The following is a 15,816-nucleotide window of genomic DNA, read 5'->3' as shown; positions in this document are numbered from 1 at the left end:
GAGCTGCAGAAAATGCCGTGAAAATAATTAAAAATGCAATAAAGAAAGCAGCATTACAGAAAGAAGATATAAATATAGCTTTGTGTAGATATTTATTTAATTACCGCAATGTATCTCAAAGTACTACCGAAGTTAGTCCAGCTGTGGCCATGTTTGGAAGAAACTTAAAATCTAGATTAGGTTTGTTAATACCGAATAGACAAAACATTGTGGAAAGAAATATGACAAAAGTAGAAGAACGTAGTTATGCGGAAGAAAGAAATAAGGTTCTGGATATGAACGAGGAAGTATTGGTCAAATCTTATATAAAACCTAACATGCCAACTTGGGAAAAAGGAATAATTAAGGAAAACCCAAGCCAAAACATTTTTGAGGTTAAGACAAATTCAGGGAATATTGTCAGGCGACATTCCAATCAAATTAGACCATTAAATATAACAATAATAATAATAATAATGTCTTTATTCGTACCAACATCAAATTAACAAATTAAATATTCTATACAAAACAAAAAGAAAAAAAAATAAATAAAATACTAAATTCACTAGTAAATTATAATAGTACGAAATGGCGAAGTTCAGTGCCGAGACACTGCTCAACTTAACCTTAAATTACATTATAATAATATTCAAAAAGTAATAAATACTTAATAAAATACTTAATAAATGCCACCTTCGCCTTACATTTAAATAGTTAGGATGGCCGTCTGTTGATCAAGTAAGCAATCAAACACTCGCTTTTTAAATGAGGAGACGCTTGCAAGCAGTTTCGTTTCAGTGGGTAAATCATTGTACATCTTTACAATCTGATAACTGAAGCTCCGTTTAAATAATTCCGTATTGTGGTTAGGAGGTGACAGAGCCCCCCTGAATCTCAAATTCAAGTTATGAATGTCAGTGCGATATTGAATTTTTTGGCATAAATATTGAGGCTTTGAGCTGCCTCCTACGGACCATATTAAGCCATTTTACCTCTGTCAACTTATGTGAAATTCTGTCATACTTCCTAATCCCGAAAATAAATCGCAGACAGGCGTTCTGAACCCTCTGTATGCGCTGCTCATCGACCCTAAGTAAAGACTGGTGTTGGCCGTCTTACTCCACACCACATCTCCAAAATTAAATTTTGATAAAATCAGCGCATTACAAAGTACAGTCTTAGTGTTGACAGTGAGAAGATGGCGAGAGGGGTACAGAGCTTTTAGTTTACCAAACGCACCCTGAAGCATACTTGACACGTGACTCCGGAATCTTAAATCCGAATCCATCACCAACCCTAAATTACGTGCTTCAGATACAATGGGGAGCGTTGATCCGGTGACCGTTACCCTGACATCTCCACCATAAAGCCGCGTTCCCACGAGGCGTGATACGCTAGCGTGGGGCACGCTTTCGAGCAACACGCCCCGTGTGAACACAGTGTCGTGGGTTAGCTGCTGACGTCACAGGCAAGCGTGGTGCTCACGCCTCGAATCAAACTGGTTTGATTTTTGTCGTGAGCTTGCTTGCGTATACCCGTTCAAGATGGCAACAAGTAGTGGAATCAAAAGTCGTGTAGTGAAATTACAAGACAATGAGACTCTGCGATTTCTCGAATTATATAGTGTTGAAAAAGTGTTGTATGATGCAACTAGCGAACAATATAGAAACCGCAATATGAGAATGGCAGCAGCTAAAAGAATTTCGGACGAGCTTAATATTCCAGGATTTGGATCAAAAGACGTAATATCAAAATTTAAAAACTTAAGGAGTTCCTATTGTCAAGAATTGAAAAAAATAGCCGACAGTGAGCGGTCTGGAGCCGGAACTGACGACATTTACAGGCCAAAAATTATCTGGTTTGAGCTGATGAACTCTTTCATTCGCCCATTCGTTCAGCAACGACCCACACAATCAAATCTGGTAAGTGTAATAAAAAATCATATTCTAGTTCAAAAAACCGCATTTATTTTCCCATTGGTACTTTGATTACATAATAATATATATTAATAATATATTGCTATGTATGAACTACCTTATAATTAAGTACATTGAAACAGAATGGCATTTGAAGCTGATATCGTGCAAGGCAATTTAACACAATCAATGTTGAGACTGACGTACTCTACAGTTCTGCATTTGGCACATAATTCAGTAGTTGCCTTTGCCAGGGTACGGTTCCTTCATTATTGAAATAATCGCGGTACTTATCGCGAATTTGTTGTGCCTGTCGTTGTGGATGTCTCTGCGCAGTTGGCGGAAGATTCTGTAAGCCAGAAATGTTTTCTTGGCGCCATGATCCAGGGAATATACCATGATTTTCGTCCTCATAATCAATTAAACCTCTTGAGATGTAGGTAGGATTTGTTTTCCTCAACCAATTGTGCAAAGTGCAGCAGGCGAGTACTATTTTCTCCACCGATTGTAATTTTAGAGATATCGCTTTTTCAAACACTCTGAATTTACTCACAAGTATGCCGAAAGTATTTTCTACTACTCTTCGTGCCCTTGAAAGTCGATAGTTATAAATTCTTTCTTCTTGGGACAGGTTACGCCGACTATACGGTTTCATCAAATACGTTTTTAAGGGAAACGCATCATCTCCAACAATCAAAAAATCATTTGGCATTGCAAAGTAGTTTGTTTCGAAAGCTTTGTATAACGAGCTGTTTTGGAATATACCTCCATCAGAACCTCTTCCTTTAGCGCCAACATCAACATACAGAAAGCAATAATCGGAGTCGGCTAAAGCCATTAATACAATACTGAAACTATTTTTGTAATTGTAATAATCGGATCCAGTAGCGGTAGGGGCACGTATTACAATGTGTTTGCCGTCCAAAGCTCCTACACATCCTGGGAAATTCCATCGTTGCCTAAATCCAGATTCAACGTTTTTCCATTCATCTGAAGTTGCCGGCACCTGAAATAAATTACTAATTAATGTTTTTACTGTAGCTATTACCAACAACGGCAACTGAGGAATCTCAACAGGAACAGGCAAAACTGGACGAGTCACAATCACCATCTCAACATCAAAGTTCTGTTGACCATCTCAACGAGAAAGTGTCATCCACACCACAAATCACAGCAGGAACTGAGGCACCCAGAAGAACAGTTAAACGACAAATGCCTTCGACTGTGTCCCAGCCATCATCATCAAACAAAAAAGCTTTACTCGACCCCCAAATAACTTTCATGTCTGGTGTCATTGAAAAATTAGAAAATATTTCAAATCGTGCTGCACTAATTACGAAAGAAGATACCTGTGATCATTTCGGTAAATATGTTGCGTCAATGTTACGTAGTATTGGACCTCCAACCGCTATGAGACTTCAAGAAACAATTACTTCTTTCATAATTAATGCAATGTGCCCACCACCAACTCCATCCAATCAGTCAGCAGACCTAACAAGTGGAACAGAGTCAAACATGAGTGGTTTTTCTGAAGAATTTTTTTTTACAAAGTTATAAGTCGAGCTAAGTAATCCTAATAAAAATACAAAAAATACTTTATTTGTTAGTTACCTTTACCTACTATAATAAAATACGTAAAATAAGAAAAAATGTGCTTTAATTTACTTACTTGTATAAATTCTCTAAGTGTCTTGTGGATAGCTTCGCAGGTCTCGGGTATGAATTTACTAATTGCGTTTTTTGGAACACGAAATAAAAATTCCAAACTTTTGAAAGAGTCTCCTGTGGCTAAATATCGCAAAGTCACCGTAAGTTTTGTTTTAGCATTTACTGCTTGTCTCATATTTGTATCTGATTTTGAAATCAGTGGTGAAACGCGTTCCAGAAGGTAATCAAACTCGGCTTCAGACATTCGTAACAAGTTTTTAAAATCCTCAGTGTAATTACTTCTTAGCTCTCTGTCAACCAAATTATGTGTCCCCGATTTCCTTTGAAGTATCCACTTTCTAACCCACCATCTTCTTTCCTTCCGTTTTTCTTTCGATTTTGCCAACCGATTTATTCTTTGTGCTAAGATAGCACCAAAAACCGAACTGACCACAGCACAAGTCTCGATAAGCAGCTCGTTCATGGTCGACTTTCCGCGATCAAGTGAATCACGTTTTCGTTAATACGAAAGTCAGTGTGAACGGTCCACGCTCCACGACTGGTAGGGTCCTTCCAGCACATACACGAAAGCAAGTACGAAAGCGTGATACACGTTCGTTTTCACGCTCCGTGGGAACGCAGCGTAACGCAAAATATCCATTTTTCGGCCAAATATCATAACTTTTGATTTATTCGGATTGATTACTAAACTGTGATGGTTGGCGGCAGACACCAGATCCGACAATTCTATATTCAATAAATTCAGATAATGTTGTTGTTCTTGAGGTTTATATGACATATACACCTGAGTATCGTCTGCGTAAAAATGAACTTTGCAGTACTTAAAAATATTACTTAAAGGTGCTGTGTAAATTGAGAACAGGGTTGGGGACAGCACAGAACCCTGCGCCACACCCGACCCAAGAAGGCGTACATTAGATTGATGGTTAGACAGCTGCACGTATTGTTGACGACCACTCAAGAAATTCTCAAAGAATGCAACTGCTGAATCTTCCAGCCCATAGTGCTTTAAAATAGTTAGTAAGAGGTTGTGATTTACTGTATCAAATGCCTTCGTGTAATCCAATAGAACAAGCATAGTCATGTACCCTCTATCTGTTGCACCCATTATGTCATCGATTACACACGTTAAAGCAGTCGTACAACTGTGACCATGTCTAAATCCAGACTGAACCGAAGGAAGGATGTTATTAATTTCCAGGTGATGCTGCAGTTGAACATTAATAATTTTTTCCATGATTTTTGACATTGCCGATAGTATACTTATTGGACGAAGGTCAGAAGCGAGGATCGGATTAGCAACTTTTGGAATCGGGCGCACGACTGCTACTTTCCACGAAGAAGGAAATACACTATTTTGAATACAAAAATTAACAAGGTGTGTGACATAAGGCAGTAGAAATGGCATACAGTATTCTAATGTTTTAACCGATACTCCATCGGTACCAATTGCATTAGATTTAATTGATTTCAAAATCTTCAGAACATCGCTTTCAGATACTGTAGAAAATCTGAGAGGGATTACAACACGTTCATTTAAGTTGGAATACATATTATTATCAACGGTGGTATTAGTGCTGGGAAGCGAATCAATAAAGAAATCGTTAATAATAGAAACATCTTGAAAGTGGTTAGGAAGCGATCTATGTTTGGACTTAATTAATTTCGTGGATTTCAAAGTATGCCAGGTCTTAGCACCGTTACCCAAATCCAAAAAATTTTGTAAATATTTTTGTTTACAATTGCGATGCATATTTGTAACCAAGTTACGCGCCGTTTTATATAGCTGCCAATGCGCGGGGTCTCGTGAGCGCTTAAAAGATTGAAGCAGTTTATCTCGATTTTGCATTGCTGCTCTTAGTTCAGCAGATATCCAGGGGGCCCCTGGCTTAGTAATTCGAGCTTTCTTTAGCGGCGCGTGCAGATCCAATAGCACTAGTATATTTTCAGTTAGAAATCTAACTTTTTCATCTATAGTCTGTATCTCGTATAGAATTCGCCAGGGCAATGATTGTAAGTGCTCATAAAACATTAACTCGCTAAAACCAACGTAGTTCCGATATGTCTTGAAAAGGGGTACGACCCTCTCCTGTGGTGTATGTAGCTCAACAAAGACCAGAGAATGATCCGACAGATCATTATCCAACACCCCACTATCAGACACTAATTCATCGTTAGAGAACAGAATAACATCAAGCAAAGTGGCAGTTTTCGGGGTGACTCGTGTTGACTCTTTAATTAACCGCTGCAGTCCAAACACCTCCAGAGTATTAATTAATTCAGAAACAGCTGCCGTGTCAGATTTGAGCATATCTATGTTAAAGTCCCCAACGCATAAGACATCGTCAGCCAATAAAGTAACTTGTGCCAATACTTCTTCAAAGGAAGCTATAAAGTCTCCAGCAGCTATGTTCGGGGGCTTATAAATAACACCACACGATAAAATAATTTCTTCAGGGAAACTTTTATCCATAATTGTTCCAAGGCACCCTCCACATCCATAACCCTACAAACCACGTTAGACCGTACATACCAGCAAACGCCTCCACCACGTCCATGTCTATCATGTCGATATAGATTATAACCTTCTATTGCAAGATCATAATTCGGAACACTCAGATCCAACCAAGTTTCCGTAATAGCAAACATATCAAAGTTGTGCTCAATAAGTAGCAAGCTTACTTGATCAATTTTAGGCTGCAGTGAGCGAACGTTAAGGTAAGCTATCTTAAATTTACTCGTAATGTTCATTATACAGAGGTAGGTAAATTAACAAAAACAAAAAGAAAACACAGTAATAACTATAATAAACAAATAGTAGCAATGAAATAGTATGCGAAGCAAACTAAAAAAACAAAAAAAGAAACGTAACAAGCGAACAAATTGAAATTGGCAATACAGCAGATATAACTTCTGAAATACCGTCGTAGTCTCGGTATAATTTGCGACCGAGAAATTAGAGTTAGTAGTTAGTTTTCTTTAAATGATTAAGTTCACAAATTATGAATGTAATTAGAGTATTATTTAGTTTTATTTGTTTTTGTAAAAAAAAATAAATAAATAAATAAAAAAGGAATAAGGATAGAGGTGTTATAGATTTATAGAATTTAATTTGACTTGTTTTGCATCTTAGCGTTCTGAGTTTGCGTGTTGTGTATACTGTTTATATAAAAGATGTAAATTTGGGAAACCAGTTTCAGTTCCAAATAAATTTTTAGTTGAACACATCTTCGTACTTTTATTTGAGTAAAGACGTAGCATGTTTTAAATGCCCACAGCATGTAAAAAATATTTTAAAAAACCCTAGTTTGGTGAAAAATATAGATCAATCGGTAGTAACTTGGCAAGAAAATAATCCAGTGAGTGTTGTTCCTGGATCTAGTTCTTTTGAAAGACCTGAAAGTTCTATGTCAACATTATCTTCATCATCAGCAATTACACCGTTTTTCGATACTATGGATCCTGCGACAAATGTATGTTTTACTATAAAATTGCTATCAGTCAAAACTTACAATGATGATTTTCTTTTGATGTAGGAAATGCTCAATCAACGTCTGGCAAAAGCTGTTTTCATCAGCGGCCCGCCATTCTCGTTAGTAGAACATCCATTATGGATCGAGTTTTTTGAAGCTATTCGCCCCGCATTCGTGCCTCCTTCCCGAAATCGTTTAGCAAGAACATATTTAGAATCACAATATGTCGAAATGAAAAATAATGTTAATTCTACAGTTAATAATTGTAAGCACCTACATTTACAATGTGATGGTTGGTCTAATCTGCGCAACGAATCCATTATAAATTTTTTAATATCTACCCCCGCTCCACTTTTTGTTGATTTTCTTTTTTCGGGGGAAAAGCGACATACAGCAACATATTTGTACAAACAAATAGAAATAGTAATGAAAAAGTATGATACCGAAAAATTTCTGGTAGTCATTGGTGATAACGCGGCGAATATGAGAGCAAGTTTCAAACTACTGCAAGAAAAGTATCCTCATACATCCTAGCGGTATTGTACCGCTAGGATGTTTGGCACATTTGTTACATTTATTATGTGGTGATATTGTTAACAGTTCATCAATTAAAACAAAAATAGCAGATGTGATTCAAGTCACAAAAACTATTAAAAATAGTCATGTGCTTAAAGCTACTTTTGATCAAATAGGAAGAGAAAAAGGTGTTACAGTCGCTCTTAAATTACCAGCACTAACGCGATGATAATAAAAGTGTTATCCAAACCTTAGCGGTAACCGAAGGAGTAATAATCACATCAGAAATAAAGAAAAAAATTCTTGATGATAACTTTTGGAATCATATTCAAAATATTATGTCGCTGTTAGAACCTATAATAAACTTAGTAATAAAAGTGCAATCTAATGAACCACAAATACATATTGTCTATAGAGAATTAACAAAACTGGAGTCGACTTTAATGGACATCATTAATGTCATCAATTTCGAAGAATTCGAAAAGGATAATATTATTAAAAAATTGGTCGACAGAAAGAAGTTTGCACTAGGCGACATACATTTTGCCGCAGATTTGTTAAATCCATCAACTCAGGGGTGCGATTTAAATCCCACTCAGTTGTTGGACGCAATAACATTTATATATAATATGGGAAAGCATTCTCATATAAATGAAATAAAGTTAAGATCCGAGTTAGTAAATTTTCGTGATAAAGAAGATATATGGACAAAAACCATTTTATGGGACTGACATGATTCTATGCCACCACTTTTATATATATAGATATGGCGATATCTGCCTTTATTGGCAGATATCGCCATTCGGATATTAAGTGCACCCATAACATCAGCGGCAACAGAAAGAACCTTTAGCGCGTTTAGTTGGCTGCACTGCAAAAAAAGAAATCGGCTGACTACGACAAATGCCGCCAAATTAACATATTTAACTTACAATGATAAGCTATTAAATACATATAAAACTAACACAAACCAAAATATAACAGATACCGACAAAAATGAAGAAAGCGACGATGAAATGGACGAAGACGAGCAGTTGTCAACGATTGAAGACATATTATCATCAGACGAATCTGTCTTAATTTAGATTATATCAATTTATTATGATTAAAAATGAATATATTATTTAGAGTTTCTTGTTTTATTTTTATGGGTTTTTGTGTAAATAACCAGTGTTAATGATTTTTATTAAAAAAGAACTTTTATTTTTGAATTAAACTTGTTTATTTTTTTAATGATCTTTGTATTGTTTTTAAATTTTATAAATACCTCTAAATACCCAACTTGGTATTTATTTTCCCTTGAAAATAAATACCCGGGTATTTAACAACACTGGTCTAAATTGACTAAATTTTGCGCAGCCGTCTACAAACTGATCAAGCGACAACCGATATTCCGCACCATATCACACATATCGTAAACAAAAAAGACAGACGTGTTTATTTTATTCAGTAAATATAAGTACAAGATTATGGCTCCTTGTGTTAATGCTGAAGCGTTTAATGATAACCTGAAAATGTGTCTTACTGTTAATAATAAAAACTTTACGTGCCCTCTTTAATCGGAGAAATTCAATGAAATTATACAAGAAGTGAAGGCGTGCAATGACAAAAAATAGGCTGGTTAACCACTTACCCCGCTAGAATACCGACGTCTTCATAAATTTGAGGTTTTAACAATAAGAGGGATTGATAATTTAATTCAAAAACATTGTCAAATGCATGAAGTGTATGACGTATTAGAAAAAGCACACAAGGAGATAGGACATAAACGAACACTTGCTATGGAAAAGAAAGTAAAGAAAAAATATTGAAGAATATTTAAAACTTTGTTTATCTTGCCAGTTAAAGAAAAAAGAGAAAAAGAAAGATTTAGTTACGAAGCCGATATTAACGAAGAACTTTAACAAAGAGGGCAAGTCGATTTAATTGACATGCAGACCAAGCCCGATAACGATATAAATTATCAGGATCACCTGAAAAAATCCTTTTGCCGCTGAAATCTAAGAGAGCAGAGGATGTCGCTTAGAATTTGATGGAAATTTTTTGTGTTATTGGCGCTCCCTGCATTCTCCATAGCGATAATGAATTCATAGCGGCCTGAATTTGCAAATGCTGTAATTACCAATTTAACAAATGTGTTCGACGCTAAAATTGTATATCGAAAACCTCGTCATTCACAGAGTCAAGGCTCTGTGGAAAGGGCAAACCAAGACGTACGGGACATTCTTGTTTCTTGGATGAAAAACAATAAAACCAATAAATGGTCAGACGGTTTGTGCTTTGTGGAGTTGCAAAAATAAAAAATGCATTGTGTCTTTTAAGACAAGTTAAGTGTAACAGTAAATGTCATCAGTTTTTATCATGCTGCAATAAATAAGGTCAATATTTATTTTAATAATTAAGATATTTTTCGTTGTAAAAATGGGTTGTATTTTTTGAAAAGTTTGGTTTACTGTTTTTTAATAAATGTGATATTGTATTGTGTTGTTAATGCCATGTTGCACATTCGTATACCTATACTTACAGACATATCATTTACTTCAACCTTATTAAGATCGGCATTTGATCAAATCGATTTGATCAAAGAACAGAAATCGACACCGCAAGAGAAAACCGGTATCAGTAGAAGTCAAAGACGACGAAGACATTGAATAAAATAAATGGTACAAGTGGTATAAATGGTAGCTTGACCAAGATCTGGTAGATATACCAATTATAGTGGATCAAAGTTGTATACTTTGCATTATACTTTTCTTTTATTTTGTTTACTGGTTTTTTTTCTCTCTTTTTTTTTAAATTCGATTCTTATAATTTATAAATTAGTAAATCTTTTTTTTTTTTGTAGTAGTAATATTTTTTTTTTAAATAGTTGATGTTTATTCTACTATTTTAAAAAGTTATAGTGGGTATAATACGTTCTTATTATTTTTGCTATTATTAATATACAGGGTGTATCTGAATGACTGCAACAAACTTCAAGGGGTGATTCTTTAGTGAATTTTAAGGGTACTTTGATATATGAACCATGGGCGACTTCGGCTCCCCTACAGCCCTTCAAAAATGGCGGAAAATTTTGGTTTAATTTTTTTTTCTCAAAAACCATAAACGCTAAGAAAATGAAATTTGGGGAATATGTTTAACTCATAATAGTGCATGTTGACCCTATTTGTACTGTCAACCTACCCTTCTAAACTACTAAACGTAACCACCCCCTTTGCATTTTTGCTAACATTTTTTTTATGCAGATGATAAATACATTGGAAAAGTTTCAGTTAGATAGAGAAAACTATTCTAAAACTTTTTTGTCTCTCTGATGTTCTTCTATCTCTAAAAACAATTGATATTCTTTTTTCTTGCTATTATTATTGTTTTTCAAATTAATTTTTGAATAAAGTTCTATCGCATTTACGCTCGTTCACTCGACGTTTCAAAATTTTAAATAAAACAATAATAAAGTTAGAAAACCACTGATATTTAAACATCAAACATATTTCTGGCAAAGACTGCAAAGCCTACGAAGATTTTTTCATTAAAAATTCATTCCAACTTTCGATTAACAACCCTACAGCTTAACAGTTAGTGTTTGCTTAATTATTTTTTTCTCAGAAATTATTATTTTTAGAAGAACATCAGAGAGACAAAAAAGTTTTAGAATAGTTTTATCTATCTAACTGAAACTTTTCCAATGTATTTATCATCTTCATAAAAAAAATCTAGGCATAAATTGAACGGGGATGGTTACGTTTAGAAGCCCATGGTTCATATATCAAAGTACCCTTAAAATTCACTAAAGAATCACCCCTTGAAGTTTGTTGCAGTCATTCAGATACACCCAGTATATACAGTGTGTCCCGGATTGTGTCCCCGTAAGGTATAATTGACGATAAATTTTTGAATTCAAATTCCATCTTTTGTAATTAAAAGGATAAAAAAGAATAAGTCCACGATGATTATTTATTATTTTTTTCTAATTTCGGTACAAGAATGTTTCGCTTTTTCTAAAAGCGTCTTCAGGTACGACTAGAATAATGGAAGATAATTATTACTAGTTGACGGGTTTTTTGTTGGTGATATAAAATTAAAATTATAAAAAGTTCTTACCGTCAAAAACTAAGAATGATGAACACGTGAAAAAATGATCATGTGGAAAAATTTCTCTTACAAAAACTAAGACGAACCGATGATTAAAAATATAATTTTGGATTAAAGATTTAAGTGAAATTTTTGAAAACGGCGTGGGTTTACCATGTCAGGTTAAAAACTCCAACGTCGGGTGATAGGTTAAAAAAGTTTTTGAAGGCAGGCGTAAAAAACTGTAAAAGCTGAAGGCGTGTTATAAAAAAGGGGAATTTATCGTTAAAAATCTAAAAGAAAAGGGTATTAATATTATTGAAAGCGTATTATAACGTTAAGTGTTACCAAAAAACTTGAGTCGTGTGCACATATCGACTGGTTACAACGGACTGAGGTCAGTTAAAAGAGGAAGTAAGTGATATGACAACTTAAGAAAGTGAAAAATTGGTATCAGGATGTGACAAACCAAATGCAAGAGCGGTGAGTTTGAAATTATATGAAAGGTGTAAAATATCTATTATAATTGTTAAAATCAGTAATTTCATTCAAAATATGTTCAGGGTTTTTAATGTGGTATGATTCTATATAGTACTCCTCAAATAGGTCCATTTTCTGGATTTATTAAGATGTTTTAGAAGTTTAATTTTGGATATATCAGTTTTATGTTTATGTTCTTTTAATGTTTATAAAAAGTAGAATTTTCTTTATTTAAGTGTTCCTTGAATCTAGTATTGATATTCCTTCCAGTTTGTCCTATATAAAAAGAATCGAAATCGTTACAGTTAAGTTTGTAAAGCCCACTTTTAAGTTTATCATCGAATATGTGTTTATTATTAGTTAATAATTGGCCCAATTTAGCATTAGCACGGTATACCGGTGTGACATTAAACTTATTGAAAATATCGGAAAATTGTTTTTGGATTAAAGGGTGGAAAGGTATGGAGACAAACGCCGGGGTTGGAAAAGTGGGGATATCTGAGATTATTAATTCTAGTTTGATGAATGCGGAAAAATAAGTTTTGAAGCTCCTGAAGGGAGTAACCATTATCAAAGCGTATTTATGTTGAAATGATGTAAATGAATTTTTTGGAATTAAGGTATTGGTAGTAGTAGGTTTTCTATATATGTCGAATAGGATTTTGTTCTCGGAGGTGCACTTTGTTATATTTTTCTCGAGTCTTGCAAGTCTTTTCTGTTTGGTTTCTTTATTGCGAATTGTAGAGTTGTACTATCATCATACTATCATCAAGCTGGGCTTTGATAATGGTTACTCCCTTCAGGAGCTTCAAAACTTATTTTTCCGCATTCATCAAACTAGAATTAATAATCTCATATATCCCCACTTTTCCAACCCCGGCGTTTGTCTCCATACCTTTCCACCCTTTAATCCAAAAACAATTTTCCGATATTTTCAATAAGTTTAATGTCACACCGGTATACCGTGCTAATGCTAAATTGGGCCAATTATTAACTAATAATAAACACATATTCGATGATAAACTTAAAAGTGGGCTTTACAAACTTAACTGTAACGATTGCGATTCTTTTTATATAGGACAAACTGGAAGGAATATCAATACTAGATTCAAGGAACACTTAAATAAAGAAAATTCTACTTTTTATAAACATTAAAAGAACATAAACATAAAACTGATATATCCAAAATTAAACTTCTAAAACATCTTAATAAATCCAGAAAATGGATCTATTTGAGGAGTACTATATAGAATCATACCACATTAAAAACCCTGAACATATTTTGAATGAAATTACTGATTTTAACAATTATAATAGATATTTTACACCTTTCATATAATTTCAAACTCACCGCTCTTGCATTTGGTTTGTCACATCCTGATACCAATTTTTCACTTTCTTAAGTTGTCATATCACTTACTTCCTCTTTTAACTGACCTCAGTCCGTTGTAACCAGTCGATATGTGCACACGACTCAAGTTTTTTGGTAACACTTAACGTTATAATACGCTTTCAATAATATTAATACCCTTTTCTTTTAGATTTTTAACGATAAATTCCCCTTTTTTATAACACGCCTTCAGCTTTTACAGTTTTTTACGCCTGCCTTCAAAAACTTTTTTAACCTATCACCCGACGTTGGAGTTTTTAACCTGACATGGTAAACCCACGCCGTTTTCAAAAATTTCACTTAAATCTTTAATCCAAAATTATATTTTTAATCATCGGTTCGTCGTAGTTTTTGTAAGAGAAATTTTTCCACATGATCATTTTTTCACGTGTTCATCATTCTTAGTTTTTGACGGTAAGAACTTTTTATAATTTTAATTTTATATCACCAACAAAAAACCCGTCAACTAGTAATAATTATCTTCCATTATTCTAGTCGTACCTGAAGACGCTTTTAGAAAAAGCGAAACATTGTTGTACCGAAATTAGAAAAAAATAATAAATAATCATCGTGGACTTATTCTTTTTTATCCTATTAATACTCACCATAATGAACCTGGAGGCTACAATTGAAAATTTGTAATTAAAGTCTGGATGTCAAAAAACGAAATATAACCAAGTTTTACGTCAAATGTCCTCAAAGTACCAAAGTTTACGCAAGAAATTTGTTAACCGTTGCAGGTAAAGTGGTCTTTCTGAGCAATGTACAACAAAAGTTGATTAAGATAAAATGTTTGTTATGTTAAATTATAGCGATATACCGAATTTTATTAATTTAGCATATAAAAGAAAAAATGAGTTTTTTCTTGAAATTTTTTTTCTAATATTCCTTTTTACAATAAAAACAATTGATCTGAGTGAACTAACAATTATCATTTGATAGATTAGCTTTAGCCTATTGTCAAATATTAATTGATCATGTTTACATTACAATATAAAATATTTATAATGCAGTGCTATGGATTGGGGAACATTACTTACAATGCAGTTTTAAGCCAATTTGAGGAAAAATTTGGATTTTTAGTAGATAAAAAACAATTAAGAGAGTTGTTAAAAATTTTCGGAAACGGGCAATATGGAAAATAAAAGGAAGGAAAAAAAGCTTTTAGATGAACATGATTCGGGTCGATTGTTGCAGTAACGAACGCAATGGATTACGGTAAGGTGTCGTTAAGAGAAAGGGCAGTTCAAGTCGGTATAAGTAAATCCCATTTACAAGGAATTTATCGAGAAAATAAAATATTGCTGTATAAACCAAAATTTAACCACACTATCGAATTAGGTGATGAAGCAAAACGTTTAGATTATTGTTTGTGGCTTGGGTACATAATTTTGAAAGATAGAACTTTTTTAAAAAACATAATATTTTCGGACGAAGCATCGTTCACCACTGGTCAAAGACTAATCCACATTATCGCATAGCTTGTAAACGTCAGTATTATCAGAAAATGAATGTGTGGTGTGCTGTTTCGTGGGACGGTGTTATTGGACCTGACTTCATAAACGGCAATTTGAATCAACACCGATATATGGAAATACTATAAAATTCTTTATTTAATAATCTTCACGGCGTGGTTTTAGAAAAACGCAATAAATTATATTTTCAGCAAGATAGTAACGGCCCACATTCCACCATTTTAATTAGAAATTATTTAAATACCTTATTTGGAAAAAAATTTATTGGTAGATATGGTCCGCAACCATGGCCGCCAAGAAGACCGAATTTATATTGTAACGCCAAAAATTTTCAAAGTTAAAACCCAATTAAACATCAACAAAATTACGTAAAAGTTAACCAATTCTCGTTTTACGATGTTGTTGCGAAACCTCGGCTATCCCAGTGAAGAATGGGAGGTTCGATTTATATGGCGCCACGTAATTCAACCCGCGACACACACTAATTACGAAGTGACGGTAAAAAAAAATTAAAGAATTGGTAAGAAGAAATAAACACAATACAACAGAAATACATAGAATCAGAATAATCAGAATAATCAGAATCATAAAACAACCTGAATTAACGTATAACAAAATTCTTTATTAAAAAAAAAATATAGTAATAATAATAAATTTGTAATAATAAATTCAAAAAAAGAAATAATAATAATACTGACAATATATATAAAAAAATAGATATCTTTCTTATGGGCAAAGATTTTGAATAGAATAAAAAAAATTATTAATCTGAACTTCAATTCGTTACGCTTCCGTACAAACAAGCTTGCCCTAGAACCATTTATATTTTCGCGTAGAAGAAATAATAA

At 33.8% G+C, this 15,816-nt stretch overlaps 1 protein-coding gene and 1 long non-coding RNA gene across 2 annotated transcripts; one reads left to right on the top strand and one right to left on the bottom strand.

The window, feature by feature from the left end:
• Positions 1-1,923: 1,923 nt before the first annotated feature.
• On the bottom strand, positions 1,924-4,177 carry LOC111421773 (putative nuclease HARBI1). Its single transcript, XM_023054957.2, has 2 exons — positions 3,565-4,177; positions 1,924-2,901 (listed from the first exon to the last, which is right to left on the bottom strand). The coding sequence occupies exons 1-2, from the start codon at positions 4,024-4,026 to the stop codon at positions 2,104-2,106; spliced, it is 1,260 nt and encodes a 419-aa protein (XP_022910725.2). The 5' UTR covers positions 4,027-4,177; the 3' UTR covers positions 1,924-2,103.
• Positions 4,178-13,548: 9,371 nt separating this feature from the next.
• LOC111420362 (uncharacterized) lies at positions 13,549-14,068 on the top strand. Its single transcript, XR_011642199.1, has 3 exons — positions 13,549-13,589; positions 13,645-13,907; positions 13,989-14,068. It is a non-coding gene; the product is annotated as an uncharacterized lncRNA (long non-coding RNA).
• Positions 14,069-15,816: the final 1,748 nt, after the last annotated feature.

This window comes from Onthophagus taurus, unplaced genomic scaffold (assembly GCF_036711975.1).
Source record: "Onthophagus taurus isolate NC unplaced genomic scaffold, IU_Otau_3.0 ScKx7SY_15, whole genome shotgun sequence".
NCBI classification, from domain to species: Eukaryota; Metazoa; Arthropoda; class Insecta; order Coleoptera; family Scarabaeidae; genus Onthophagus; species Onthophagus taurus.
Note: the sequence above shows the minus strand (reverse complement) of the source record. Positions and strands in the feature narration are given on the sequence as shown.

What these genes read in the sequence shown, in the direction of transcription:
- LOC111421773 (XM_023054957.2), bottom strand. Translation starts at nt 4,026, where the DNA reads ATGAACGAGCTGCTTATCGAGACTTGTGCTGTGGTCAGTTCGGTTTTT. An exon ending in CACTTAGAGAATTTATACAA is followed by an intron (nt 2,902 to 3,564) that starts GTAAGTAAATTA and finishes AATTTATTTCAG; the next exon opens with GTGCCGGCAACTTCAGATGA.